Source organism: Chelon labrosus (genome assembly GCF_963514085.1).
Source record: "Chelon labrosus genome assembly, chromosome: 4".
Classification (NCBI taxonomy): Eukaryota; Metazoa; Chordata; class Actinopteri; order Mugiliformes; family Mugilidae; genus Chelon; species Chelon labrosus.
The window spans coordinates 2,066,339-2,080,295 of NC_140340.1; the positions used below are offsets into that span (position 1 = coordinate 2,066,339).

General features: G+C 46.7%; 1 protein-coding gene across 4 annotated transcripts in view; it reads left to right on the forward strand.

Annotated features, from left to right (window-relative positions):
* Positions 1–13,463, forward strand: part of LOC311486613 (dedicator of cytokinesis protein 3-like) — a gene marked incomplete at both ends in the record, with an annotated part of 193,724 nt that extends 180,261 nt beyond the window's left edge. Inside the window, 16 exons of one of the 4 annotated variants that reach the window (XM_084542524.1) lie at positions 329–415; positions 492–596; positions 849–990; positions 1,115–1,281; positions 1,730–1,816; positions 2,397–2,576; positions 2,908–2,991; positions 3,895–4,011; positions 4,127–4,230; positions 6,989–7,141; positions 8,165–8,295; positions 8,400–8,518; positions 10,227–10,314; positions 10,414–10,533; positions 12,215–12,300; positions 12,786–13,463. In XM_084542524.1, the coding sequence (XP_084398650.1) occupies positions 329–415; positions 492–596; positions 849–990; positions 1,115–1,281; positions 1,730–1,816; positions 2,397–2,576; positions 2,908–2,991; positions 3,895–4,011; positions 4,127–4,230; positions 6,989–7,141; positions 8,165–8,295; positions 8,400–8,518; positions 10,227–10,314; positions 10,414–10,533; positions 12,215–12,300; positions 12,786–13,463 (2,448 nt within the window). The remainder of the gene's footprint in view (positions 1–328; positions 416–491; positions 597–848; positions 991–1,114; positions 1,282–1,729; positions 1,817–2,396; positions 2,577–2,907; positions 2,992–3,894; positions 4,012–4,126; positions 4,231–6,988; positions 7,142–8,164; positions 8,296–8,399; positions 8,519–10,226; positions 10,315–10,413; positions 10,534–12,214; positions 12,301–12,785) is intronic. The other 3 variants (XM_084542525.1, XM_084542526.1, XM_084542527.1) reach the window with 3 other exon arrangements.
* Between the last annotated feature and the right edge of the window lie 494 nt (positions 13,464–13,957).

The window sequence follows — 13,957 nt, forward strand, 5'->3', positions numbered from 1 at the left end:
GCAAATATTGTTACGAGATTAAAATGCGATTAATCGAGATTAATCGAGATTAATTAATTACAAAGCCTATAATTGATTAGATTAATTTTTTTTAATCGAGTCCCACCCCTACTAAAAATATTCTCAAGACTTGTTCCGTTTTGCTTTAAAGGTTGATTTTATTTGATTTTATTTTATCATGAAGCGCTAATCCTGACTCAGCTTGACAAACTGACCACATGATTCACCTGTTGAACTTTATTCTTGAAGAACATGTTCAACAGTTTTCTGATGCAGCTTCTTAAACTCTTTCTAAATGATTGTGTTGTGAATGATTTGTGTCTTCCAGTGCTGGGAGTACGGTATTCCTCTGTGCCGGGAGCTGGCCTTCCAGTATGAATCCCTGTACGACTACCAGAGCCTCAGCTGGATACGGGTGAGCGTTGTTCTCTCCGAGTCGTCGCTCACGTCTCGTCCGACGTCTGTTAAACTTTGTTTTACATGTCGTGTAGAAAATGGAGGCGGCGTATTATGACAACATTATGGAGCAGCAGCGCCTGGAGCCTGAGTTCTTCAGGGTGGGGTTCTACGGCAGGAAGTTCCCTTTCTTCCTCAGAGTGAGTCATCTGTTCTGCAGGTCATTTGAGTCGAACTGATCCAAGATGGCTGCCTGAAAACCTTCCTACATTTCTGCATAAGCATGAGTCAAAACATCAGCAGATGTTCACACAAGTCTTGAGAGTAGACAAAGTTAGAACCCAAAAGTGGTAAATTCTGAAGAATGTAAAAACCTGTAAACACTTTGAATGTCTTGGATCTGACGACTAAACCTCTGGGTCTGTTAAACACCGTTTTTTGTTTGGCACCAGAACAAAGAGTTTGTCTGCCGGGGCCACGACTACGAACGGTTAGAGGCCTTCCAGCAAAGGATGCTGGGAGAATTCCCCCAAGCAATCGCAATGCAGCACCCGAATCAGCCAGATGAGGCCATCCTGCAGTGTGACGCTCAGTGTATCCTTCACTTTTCACCCCTGTGTGTTTGTCCTGATGTCAATCTGTGACCGACCCATTCATTAATTAATTAATTCATTCATTCGTTCAGTTAAATCTTTGACCGCCCTCCTTCGCGGCTCAGACCTCCAGATCTACGCGGTCACGCCGGTCCCGGACAGCGTCAGCGTCCTCCAGATGGACCGAGTACCGGACCGCATCAAGAGCTTCTATCGGGTGAACAACGTTCGGCGATTCCGTTACGACCGGCCCTTCCACAAAGGACCCAAAGACAGAGACAATGAGTTCAAGGTGGGCTGGGGACAGGTTGTAGTGTTACTGGTTGTTTAGACGTCCATCAGCTGAAACTGACTGGAAGCTGAATGGAGGACGAGAATCTGGAGTCTCTCTGGTGGGAACTGATTCTGCTCCAGCAAAGATCTGCTGGGCCAATCAGATCGTGTGGGCGGGGCTTAATGTGGAGATGGAGAGAAGATCAACAGCAGTCATAGACATCATCTGATTTAGTTTAAATGTCTTAAATGATTGGTTGGAGGTGTTACCAGACATCTGAGATGGGCAGGTTTAATAAACGTCGTCCAGGTCATAGCGTTTCCAGAAAACCAAAGCCAACTGGATCTGTTTGAGTTTTCACCCCTTCATCCTGATTAAACTCTGATTAAATGATGATTAATTGCTCCATCCGTCGCTCTGCGTCGCTGAAGTTGTGTCAAACTCGTCGTTGTGTTGTTGGTTTCAGAGTCTGTGGATCGAGAGGACGACTCTGATCCTCACCCACCCTCTGCCGGGGATTTCACGCTGGTTTGAGGTGGACAAGAGAGAACTGGTGAGTGAAACCGCTGTACTCTGATCAGCCATAACATTATGACCGCTGGCTCCTGTCAGTGGGTGGATTTATCAGGCGGCAAGTTGAACGTTTTATCCTCAAAGTTGACGTTAGAAGCAGGAAATAGGACCAGACTGTGACGTCTAGACCACTGGATCAGAACATCTCCATGTTCCTGGTCTGCAGTGGTCAGTATCTATCAACAGAGGTCCAAGGAAGGAGGAGAACCAGAGGAGAACCTACTGGAGCTCAGACTGCTGAAGAAGTTGATGCTGGTTCTGATAGAAAGGAGTCAGAACACTCAGTGGATCACAGGTTGTTTAGTTTGGGGCTGTGGAGCTGCAGACCAGTCAGGGTGTCCATGCATCTTGGATCCAGATACCACAGCTCAACTTCAGAGCTCTAGAGGAGTCCAGGAGGTGGTCATAATGTTATGGCTGATGGGTGTAGTTTGCTGCAATAATGTCTGAACTTTCTTCATCCTTTTAGGTTTAATCCACAATGAGTGAACATCTCCTCCCTGGTGCTGTTTATGAAGCATGAACTGATTCCTCATCCCGACTCTGCCTCTCTGTCTCAGGTGGAGGTGAGTCCGTTAGAGAACGCCATCTCCGTGGTGGAGAACAAGAACCAGGAGCTGCGGACGCTGATCAGCCAGTACCAACACAAGCAGCTTCACGGCAACATCAACCTGCTCAGCATGACGCTGAACGGAGTCATCGACGCCGCCGTCAACGGAGGCATCGCCAGATACCAGGAGGTCAGAGACGCCGGTTCATTTATAGAACCAGGATGTTGTTGGTTTTATGAGTGAGGTGAAGGAGCATCGTTTGGATGTTTCTAAAGGTTCTTGTAGAGCATTTTAAACCATGTCCTCTACTGAAACAGATTTGTGTTTCATAGTTTAGTGACTGACTCAGTCCAGATGACGTTAGCTGTTACTGAGCACAGTCATGTTCACACACTGGTGGTTTTTATTGAGTCATGTATATCAACAAGAATCTAAAAGGCCCTAGAATGAACTTTGATTATGTAATGATGTGTTGAGGAAGTTGTAAAGCCGGTGTCTTGGTTCTTATCTTCGTCTCTAGGCTTTCTTTGATAAGGAGTACATCACCAGCCACCCTGAAGACACCGAGAAGATCACCCAGCTCAAAGACCTGATGCAGGAGCAGGTGAGACCTCCTTAACTACGACCCCAGGCCTGGAAATCACCATCTAGAAGCCACTGAGTTAAATACAGTCAGCGCAGGTTTATGAATTCACCCGTCTGCTGCTTCTCATGGCAACGCAGATCAACATCTACAGCTGTGATTGGTCCAGAATGAATCTTCTTCCTCCTCCTTCCTCCTGCACAACATCCGCTCAGACGACTTGTCTTGTCTTTTCTGTTCTGGTGAATTCAGTCAAAGGAATTATTTAACATCAGCTGTTGGAAGTTGAAACACGTTGACTCATAGCTGGCTGACTAACTACATAGTTGGTTGACTACTAGCTTAGCTTATTTCCAAAGAGACCCGTGCTGTTACTCAATTTCTGACTAACACAAACCCACAATAGAAGTTGTGCGATTCAGCTCGTTTTCAGTTTGAGTCTTTTGACGACATTTAAAGATGAGGCAATAATTTAACAAGGATTTAAGAAACATACAACAACAATACCGGCAGACATTCTGCAGGACAAAAGAAAAATAATATCTGAACGTGAATATGCAGAGAATTAGTTCTCAAATTAAAATCCAAAGTACGACAGGAACATCTTGGCGGTAGTTTTTGAAAAAACGAAAAAAAATCCTAAAATAAAAATATTAAATAGCTAAATAAATGCTGCTAGTCTGGTCTTGACTATAGAAGAAATACATTTGAATCAAGTAACCTCCACTAGCATCACATTATTTAGTTTGTTCTTCAGTTGACGGTTAACAGTAGTTAGCTTAGCTTAGCTTAGCTTAGCTTAGCTAGCAGTGTGCTGCTCTGTTCAGGGCTCTTGAACAGCTGTGAACACAGACATGATAGCGGACTCCCTCAAACAGCTGGATTCTCAGTGACCAGCGTTGTTCTGCTGGTGTTTCCCCACAGGTTCACATCCTCGGCGTCGGCCTGGCCGTGCACGAGAAGCTGGTGCACCCAGAAATGCGTCCCCTGCACAAGAAGCTGATCGATCAGTTCCAGATGATGAGGAGCAGCCTCTGTCATGTGAGTGCAGAAAGACATCCCCCGACTCAGTGGCTGCAGGTTTAGAAGAGGACTCTAAACTCTAAACCTGCAGCCAGTGTGAATATCAGAGCGGTGCTTCTGTGTGGCGTTGCAGGGTCTTCCTGGTTTGGACAAGGCCGGAGTCAGCGCTGCCCGTGGGATCCTGGCCTCTCACAGCCCCATGAGCCCTGAGAGCTTCAAACTGATGCACCGACACAGGTCAGCAGCTCTCACACTAGTCCCAGTCCCAGAGGGAGGCAGTAAGATGCTTCATCGCCGTTCACACTCATCCATCCACGCTAACATGTCACGTCCTCATCGGGGCGTCTGGAGGCCCACCCCTCCAGTCCAGGACCTCCACACTGAGACACTGAATGAGTCTCTGTGAGGACGTTTTATGTCTTTTTAAAGTTTATATTATATTAACTGAATAAACTAGAAATAAACTGTCATCCATACGTGTGTCCAGGTCATGGACATTTATCAGTTATATAATTATCGTCCTCTTCCAGGAAAATACGATACAATACGATGCGGTGCGATACGATATTACGATACGATATGATACGATATGATATTATGATACGATACGATACGATACGTTATTACAATATGATACGGTATTACGATATGATAAGGTGATGTATTGGATACGATACGGTACGAGATTATGATACAGTACAATAGGATATGATACAATATTGCGATATACACTATATTACCAAAAGTATTCGCTCACCTGCCTTTACTCATTCTATGAACTGAAGTGCCATCCCATTCCTAACTCATAGAATTCAATATGATGTCGGTCCACCTTTTGCAGCTATTACAGCTTCAACTCTTCTGGGAAGACTGTCCACAAGGTTGAGGAGAGTGTTTATAGGAATTTTTGACCATTCTTCCAAAAGCGCATTGGTGAGGTCACACACTGATGTTGGTCGAGAAGGCCTGGCTCTCAGTCTCCGCTCTAATTCATCCCAAAGGTGTTCTATCGGGTTCAGGTCAGGACTCTGTGCAGGCCAGTCAAGTTCATCCACACCAGACTCTGTCATCCACGTCTTTATGGACCTTGCTTTGTGCACTGGTGCACAGTCATGTTGGAAGAGGAAGGGGCCCGCTCCAAACTGTTCCCACAAGGTTGGGAGCATGGAATTGTCCAAAATGTTTTGGTATCCTGAAGCATTCAATGTTCCTTTCACTGGAACTAAGGGGCCAAGCCCAGCTCCTGAAAAACAACCCCATACCATAATTCCTCCTCCACCAAATTTCACAGTTGGCACAATGCAATCTGAAATGTACCGTTCTCCTGGCAACCTCCAAACCCAGACTCGTCCATCAGATTGCCAGATGGAAAAGCGTGATTCATCACTCCAGAGAACGCGTCTCCACTGCTCTAGAGGCCAGTGGCGGCGTGCTTTACACCATTGCATCCGACGCCTTGCATTGCACTTGGTGATGTGTGGCTTGGCTGCAGCTGCTCGGCCATGGAAACCCATTCCATGAAGCTCTCTGCGTACTGTACTTGGGCTAATCTGAAGGTCACATGAAGTTTGTAGCTCTGTAGCAATTGACTGTGCAGAAAGTCGGCGACCTCTTTGCACTATGCGCTTCAGCATCCGCTGACCCCTCTCCGTCACTTTACGTGGCCTACCACTTCGTGGCTGAGTTGCTGTTTTTCCCAAACGCTTCCATTTTGTTATAATAGAGCTGACAGTTGACTGTGGAATATTTAGGAGCGAGGAAATTTCACGACTGGATTTGTTGCACAAGTGGCATCCTATGACAGTTCCACGCTGGAATTCACTGAGCTCCTGAGAGCGGCCCATTCTTTCACAAATGTCTTGTTTCACAGTCTGCATGCCTGATTGCTTGAATTTATACACCTGGGGCCAGGCCAAGTGATTAGAACACCTGATTCTGATCATTTGAATGGGTGAGCGAATACTTTTGGTAATATAGTGTATGTTACAATACGATATTACGATACGGTACAATAGGATATTACGATATTATAATACCATACGCTACGATGCGATACGATATTACAATACGGTACGATAGGATATGGTACGATATTACAATATGATAATACAATACAATATTACCATACGATATTACAATACAGTACGATACGATAGGATATGGTGTGATTTTATAATAAGTTACGTTATGATGTGATATTACAATACGATATCACGCTATTAAGGATGTAAAAACGGTACAATAGGATATAATGCAATATTGCAATACGATACGTTACGATGCGATATTACATTACGAAATGATACCAAACAGTAAGATACAATATTACAATTAAATGCGATACGATGATAAGATAAAACAAGATAAGATGGAATACAACAATAAAATACAATACGATGTTACAATAAGATACAGTACGATATGAGGATAAGATACAATACTATTAAATAAAATAAGACACAATACGATAGTAAGATACTAGAGATAAGATACAATAGAATGAGATAAAATACAATAAGATACAAAAATAAAAGACAAAGATAAGATACAGTGAATAAAAACAGATAAGATACAATAAATATGACACTAAGATTTTAAAAAAGTATTTAATTTGACAAACGCTGCAGAAAGCGCTCCACCATCAACACACACGTCTTCAGTTCATCTCTGTTCACTGACTCATCTGCTTTGGTTATTTCTTCACTGTTTCCTCACTCACACTTTCTTAAACTCTCTCTCTCTCTTTTCCTTCCTGCTACATTTTCTTTCTGGCATGCTTTCACTGAATTATCTCTGAATCACCTCATGCACATTTGGGCTGCTGTTATTTTTGGCCTCCTACTTCCTTTTTTGTTTGTTACTCTGCACGGCTTCTCGCTCGGCCCTTCCTCTTTTTATTCGCCCCTCCTTCTCTTTCCCATCCCTCCTCCTTTCCGTCCCTCCTGCCTCCTCCTTTTCTCTCCTACTATCTCTGCTTGCATTCCCTCCTCAACAGTCCCATAGCTGTTCTGACACCAGTGCGCAATTCCTCCTCCTCTCTGTCCTCTCACAACTCCAGCGAGCTGGGGAACGTCGGGAATCTGCTGATCCTGGCCGACGGCATGGTGGTGGAGCACGCCGAGGACTTCTACCGCATGCAGGTCAGTCAGTGTAAGAGGAGCGTCGGGAGAATGCTTGACGCTGTATTAAAGATAAATATCTCAACGAAATAACAATTTGCTCTTCATTTAACTAACCATCAACGGGGCGAACCACGGTAGATTTGTTTGTGTCGTGATTCATAAAAGGACTAGGCTAATTATTGAAATATTAGTTGTTGTCTAATATTAATGGTGAGAAAAACGGGGTTTTGCAGTGTCAGTGTGGAGGGGGGTGACTCCAGGACGCTGGAATTCACTGTTAAGCCTTCTCGAGGTGTCGTGGGCCTAACTTAACGAAACATCGGTGACGGGAGGTGCCCACTTGAAAACCCCAATGACATGCTGCATACTGCTGTTGTTTAGGCCAGGTTCCTGATGCCTCCATGTTGCTTGGTAGCTATGGTTACCTGCTGAGCGGGACATACAAGCCAGCAGCATTTACTTAGTTCATTTAGATTGTAGGTTAATCATCATATCACATGACTGTAGCTTTGTCAGGGTTTCTCAGTTGGACAGGGCCTCTAAATGTGTTTTGCCTGGGATCTTGGCACAAGGGATTGTAACATCTAATCCTGTCTATTGATGAATGTATTTATAATCAGTTGGACAAAACAGCTTCTTGTTGGTCTCACTATTGGACTCTTATGATCATTTTAACAAGTCAAACAATCACTGAGAAAATAAATAATTTTACAAAGTTTCAGTTATTTATGTGAGAAACCTCTAATACTACACTTGCATCCATCCACTAAGTTATATAATTTTGCTGATTTAACCGACTCGACTTCAAATTGTCGAGAAAAAGCTGCTGACCCGGAGAGTTGTGAATTCAGAACAGTAGAAACCCAACACATAGTCATAGTCCCTGTTGACGTAGGCCGACGTAAACAGCCTTAGAGGTGCAGGTTTGATTCTCTTTCCTCTTACAACTCTTCAATAAAGCCTCAGACGACCAACACAAACGATTTCCAGTCGGCTAATCAGTGATTATAAAGAGATGAGGTGACATCATCCATATTCTTTCCTCACAGCTCAACTTCTCTGCCTTTATATTTACAATGTTCCCGTTTGTCGCCGCAGGCAAGCCCCTCCTCCTCCAGTCTTAGCTCCACCCACTCTGCGCCCTCTCAGATGATAAACTCCGCCCCCTCCACTATCAGAGGTGAGACAGCGCAGGACGGCGTCCCTTGATTCTTCTCCCAGACACATGCATCTGTTGGTGTTGTGACTCTCTTGTCTCATCTCCCCCCGTCTGTCCCTCTGCAGTCGGCTCGCCTTCTCTACCAGACAAATACAGACACAACAGGGAGATGCTGATGCTGCTGCCGCCGCACCGGGACAGGCCGAGCAGCGCCATGTACTCCAACATCACCGAGAACGGGCAGGTGAGATGAACCTGTGCTTGTCTGTCTCAGTATGACTGTCTGAAACTGAAGGGTGGAGGTTTCTGTGGAGACAAATGATGAAACTGAAACGTGTGACCTACTTCCAAGTTCAAATATGACCCAAAACACTCTCACTAATTACTTTAAAGTTTAAATAAAAGGAGGAACTGAAGCCGTGTCAAATGACTGCTAGTGTCAGTTTCAGTTTCAACTATATTCAGGAGATATAGTGATATAGTACTAGCATCAGGCTGGAAACCTTTTCTAACGTTACTTGACAGCGTCACAGAGTCGCTGCAGACCCGTCCTTGTCCCGCTCCACCACATCCCAAAGGTTCTGCCTCTGCTGCATAGAGTACTACTGAGGTCATGAAGGGATGGACGCCTTCAGAGACAATACTCGGGCAGGCTGTGGCTTTTAAACCAGACTCAGGTGGAACTAGCGGGTTTAAAAACATCTGTTGAAGTCAAGTTGACACCGACTAGTCTCTGATGACGTCACTAATAAAAACCCAGAAGAAACTAATAAATCTCTATTGTTGACCTGAATCCATCTGCTGAGAACAGACAGCTCATGTGCTACATACTGTATAGCCTGTATAAAAACAGGCAGCACCTCAGCACCAGCATTTAATAGTACTCCTAAAGCTAAAGGTCTAATAACTTTATCAGTTGATGTGCAGCCTCCTTCTCTCTGTTACCACAGGACGTTTGGTGAAGTTGTTAACTGACTGCTGTCCAGAGGATTTGGACCGTTCCTCTGCTAGCGTTAGCATTAGCATGTCTTTGTTTGCAGTAGTACTTTAGTTGTATTTCAGGACTGACATGTCACAGTAGTATGTACTTCATCTTTAGTGAAGTATTTACACACCCTTGATGAACCGATGACCCACTGGGCTCCTCACCTGTCTCCTAGGAGGCGGCCATGTTGTAATTAGTCGTCGTGATTTTTAAAGCGACAGGAATCAAGACTCATCCTCATTTATTTCTGCTTTTCTATCAGTCTGACCCTTCTCCTCTGACCTCTGACATCAACAAGAGACAACTTTATTTGCATACACACAGTCCTGCATGGAGGAATTCTTGTTCAAAGCTCAAGAGTCAAACACAAAGTCAAAACAAAGGCGGGAGAGGGGTGGGTCATACCGAGCACAAAGTGGGGTATAAATACTACATAAAAAACTAAATACACACTACACACAGGGGTAAATACATTTAACCTCTGTAGAATAGAAGAAGTTGAATCATTTTTAACGGGGTCTTTCCTCCCAGACCACCTGCTGGATATCATCTCGTCTTCAGGGATGCACCAAAAAATTTCGTCCCAAAAAAAATGGCCCAAAAGTGCATTTTCGTTTTTTCGGCCAAAAATTTTCGGTGCATCCCTCGTCTGAAGAAGAGATAATATGGCTGTGGTTGTTGCTTGCATCATCACAACATCTTGTTTCGGCGATAAATTTTTTTAAAATTTTTGGACTTTTATTGCCGAAACAATGCGTGCAAGCAACAACCGCAGCAATTTTCAGCCGAAAATGGGCCGAATTGTTTCGGTGCATCTCTACTTCAGACCTTTCTCTGTAGATCTCATCGACCCATCGCCGTCTTGACCCAGCTGCTGCCATGTTCCTACGTCAATGAGCAGCTGAACAGGTGTGCCTAATGAACCGGCCGCCGTCAACGCCTTCTTTCTTCCTTTTTTTTTTTTCAGCCGACGAACTTCCAGCGGGCTCTGTTCCACCAGGTGATCGGCCCGTGTAAACCCTGCAGCGACCCCAACCTCTCTGTGGCCGAGAAAGGTACGAGAGCGTCCACGCTGGAGCACGACGGAGATAAACGGATCAAAGTGAAATCAATCTAACCTGTCCTCTCCTCATCCGTCCCGTCCTGTCTTGCAGTCCTCACCACTCCCAGCAGCTGGAGTTTGGACAGCGGTACCAGAGACGCCCTCCCCTTCCTCTCTGCCCACGTTGGCAGTGTCATGGCGCCTCCCGTCCCCCCACGCAACCCCCCTCACGGTATGAAACTACTGCTGCAAACATGTCTGTCTGTGTCTTAGATATTCCAACTTCCCTGAGTGAATGTACAAGATGATGATTCTTCTGTTGCATGTGTAAAAAAACTGGAGGGAATGGAGCGTACCACTCTGAGAGGGAGGGGGGGCAGTAGTGATGGAAGACATGTTCCGGTTGGTATGAACTTTGGTTTATATCATTATATCCTTCTACAGAACATTTTATGAACAGCCAGAAATCTGAGCTTTGTGTACCGCTTTACACCGTAAGGGGCCGTGACTGATAAGGCTGTAAATGCTAGAAATTAGTCGCTTTTGTTCTGGATCGAGCCAATAACGAATCAACCAGAGTTTCCGGGGGTCGACTTTTGAATCTGAGGCTTGAAAAAGGTGGAATTTAGGCAAGACAGATTTCTTTGAGAGCTCAGAAACAGTCCTATGGTCGTAAAGGTCCTCAAGTTGAGGACCTCAAAGCAAGTCTAAAAAGTCAAATCAGTGCATGAGGACAGACCTCCCAAAGGGGGACAGGTCTGAGGCCCTATGGAGGCCTAGGCTTCTCCTAATTTGAGTCCAGATTTTAGCGGAGTTAGCTACCACTGAGCTGGAGGTAAAGCTGGAGGCAGTCAAAGGGAGCTGGGAGCCAACCGGGGAATGAGGACAGACTTTAGACGATGCAAGTTCCATATCCACCCACGGAGGGCGCTCTCCGTCTGCTGTGTAGTTAATCCAGTAGAAAAGTTTAGGAGTATTACAGGACCAGTACTAGTGTAAGAAACTGTTAATGCAGCATCTGTAATTTAAATAAACATGAATGAAGGAGTCTCTGAGAACCATCTGGGAGGTTCTCAGCCGGTCGTCCTCCGTGGGACAAAGACGGCTACACAAACACAATGAACCTCTGTGTCTTTAACTGTCTCTGAGTGTGTAGAATCAGAATACGTTCACGGTAGCAGAGATTTGAGAGATCTCCCTCCTCCACCTCCACCTCCCGTCCCCCCTCCTCCCCTTTAACCTCCCGTCCCCCCTCCTCCCCTTTAACCTCCCGTCCCCCCTCCTCCCCTTTAACCTCCCGTCCCTCTCTCTGACCGTCTGCCTCGTCTCATTTCTGCCGTCAAACAGGAACTTGTGAGTTTGTGGCCGCGACACGGGAAGTTGAGGTTCTTTAAATGTTTGCTGTTCAGTTCTGAGAAGAGTTTCTGGTTGACCCCTAGTTGACCTCTGGATGACCTCTGGATGACCTCTAGTTGACCTCTGGATAACCTCAGACGTGTAATAACACTGAGATGAAAACTCTTTACGACTTAATTACAATATAATAATGAATCATCCGCCTCCAGCATGAAAACAAACACTTCAGACATCAACACCAGAGGGCGCTAGTGTTGGGACACCTGGTCCACGCCATTGGTCCACGCCAGTTACTTCCTGATGCGTCATAGATTTTTTTTTAAAGGGGGCGGGGCTTAACGCTTCCTGGCATTTGGACCGTTCTTGGTCTTGAACCAGAACCAGAAGACGGACGAGAACGCAGATTGATGAACGCCGTCTTTCTCTCCACTCCCCTTCTCTTTGCTTCTTCACTGCCTTTCTTTCTCCTCCTCCTCTTCCTCCTCCTCCTCTTCTCTGGTCTGAGCTGTGTGGGTGTGACTCTCTCTCAGTCAGTCCTGCTGTGTCTCCCCCTGTAGGGCAACACCTGTCGATGCACTTTGACGCTTTCCACCACCAGGTCAGCGACCTCCCTCCAGCTCTCCCTGCGCGCTCCTTAAGAAAGGTACCCTCCTCCTCCTCCTCCTCCTCCTCTTCCTCCTGCTGTTAGTCTGTACTCCTCCCCGTCTGTCCTTAGTCACTGGAAGAGAAAACGCTCTGATCTTTATCTCATCTCACAATTAAGTTTCAAAATGTCCTAAAACTAATCTTTGAGGTTATTTGCCAAAGATGATTCAGTCCTCCATTAATGCTCCGTGTCCCTCACCTTCTGTTTCGTCTTCATCCTCAACTCCCCCCGTGACGACTTCAACACAAACTGTTTATTCATCGTGTTTCCTTTCCTTCACTTCAAGATATTTATGTTGAGGGTTTTGAATATGAAACAGATGAGGTTGAAGCTTTCAGAGAACACCACCCTGCAGCGTTAGAAACGACCTGAATGAAAACAAACCCTGAGGAGTGATGACAAGAAGAGTCGTCAGATGATTTGAAGAGTTAAATGTGACTTCTCCCCCCTCTGCCCCCCCCCCCCTCTCTCTCTCTCTCCAGTCCCCCCTGCACCCTATACCTGCCTCGCCCACCAGTCCTCAGTCCATCCTGGATGGCAGTAACTCCACGCTGTCGGGCAGCGCCAGCTCCGGCGTCTCCTCCCTCAGCGAGAGCAACTTCGGCGCCTCCTCCTCCGACCCCCCCGCCAGCCGCACGGACACCCTGGAGTCCGTCCCCAGCAGCCAGGCCTGGACCACGGACCAGGAGGACCTCGACCCGCCCTACCAGCCCGTCAGGTACAGCATCTCTGAGCCCGATGTCCTGGACGGAGTCAAGCCCCCGCCCTGCCGCAGCCACTCCGCCCCGGGCGGTGTTACCCCAGCGCAGGCAGGGGGGCCGATCCAGCCCCAGGTTTCAGGTTCGGCCTCCTCTGGAGCTCCACAGCAGGACGGGCTGCCTCACCAGCAACACCTCTACTACCACCACCACCCACACTTCCACCCCCACTACATCCCCCACCACCCGCCTCTCTACCACCTCCACGAGCCCCCGGCCCTGCCCCCCAAACCCTACCTCAGAGAGGGCTGCATTCCCGAAGAGGACCCCCTGACTGGCCAGTCCGCTGCGCCGCCCCCGCCCGCACCCCGTCCCATGCCGCGCAAGATCTCCCAGCCCATCATCGCCGCCACTAAGGAGGAGCAGGCGAAGGTGGCGTGGGAGCACGGCGTCAGTGAGTAGCGGGACGTCGGCCGAGGGGAACAGAAAGAAACTAAACCTGGGTCAGATCCCCCCCAGATCTGCTCCTGGACCCACTGAAGGCTCTGACCCCCCCCCCCCACAACCAAATGATCATCTCCACATCAGACCCATTTAAATCTAACAGTTTAATTTTCACATCTCTAAACACTGAAGCTGCACAGATCTCACCAGAGTCACAGATTTTATTTAACAGCAGTCAAACATTATCATCCAGAAAAATTATGATATTCTAAAACAGAAAACTGCACTTTATCAAAGCACCAAATCACGTGCGATTAAGAATCAGAGAAAAACGTCCTGTAACCACAGAGCGTCCCACGCAGAGACAAAGACAAACGATCGTCTCTTCAGCTTGAGCCCCGTCCAGCGAGGAGCCGGGGGGAGACGCGTGGGGGCTCTTTTATGCAAACGACAGAAGCCATCACCTCCTCTTCTTCTTCTTCCTGATTCAAACCACGGTTCTGGACGGAGCT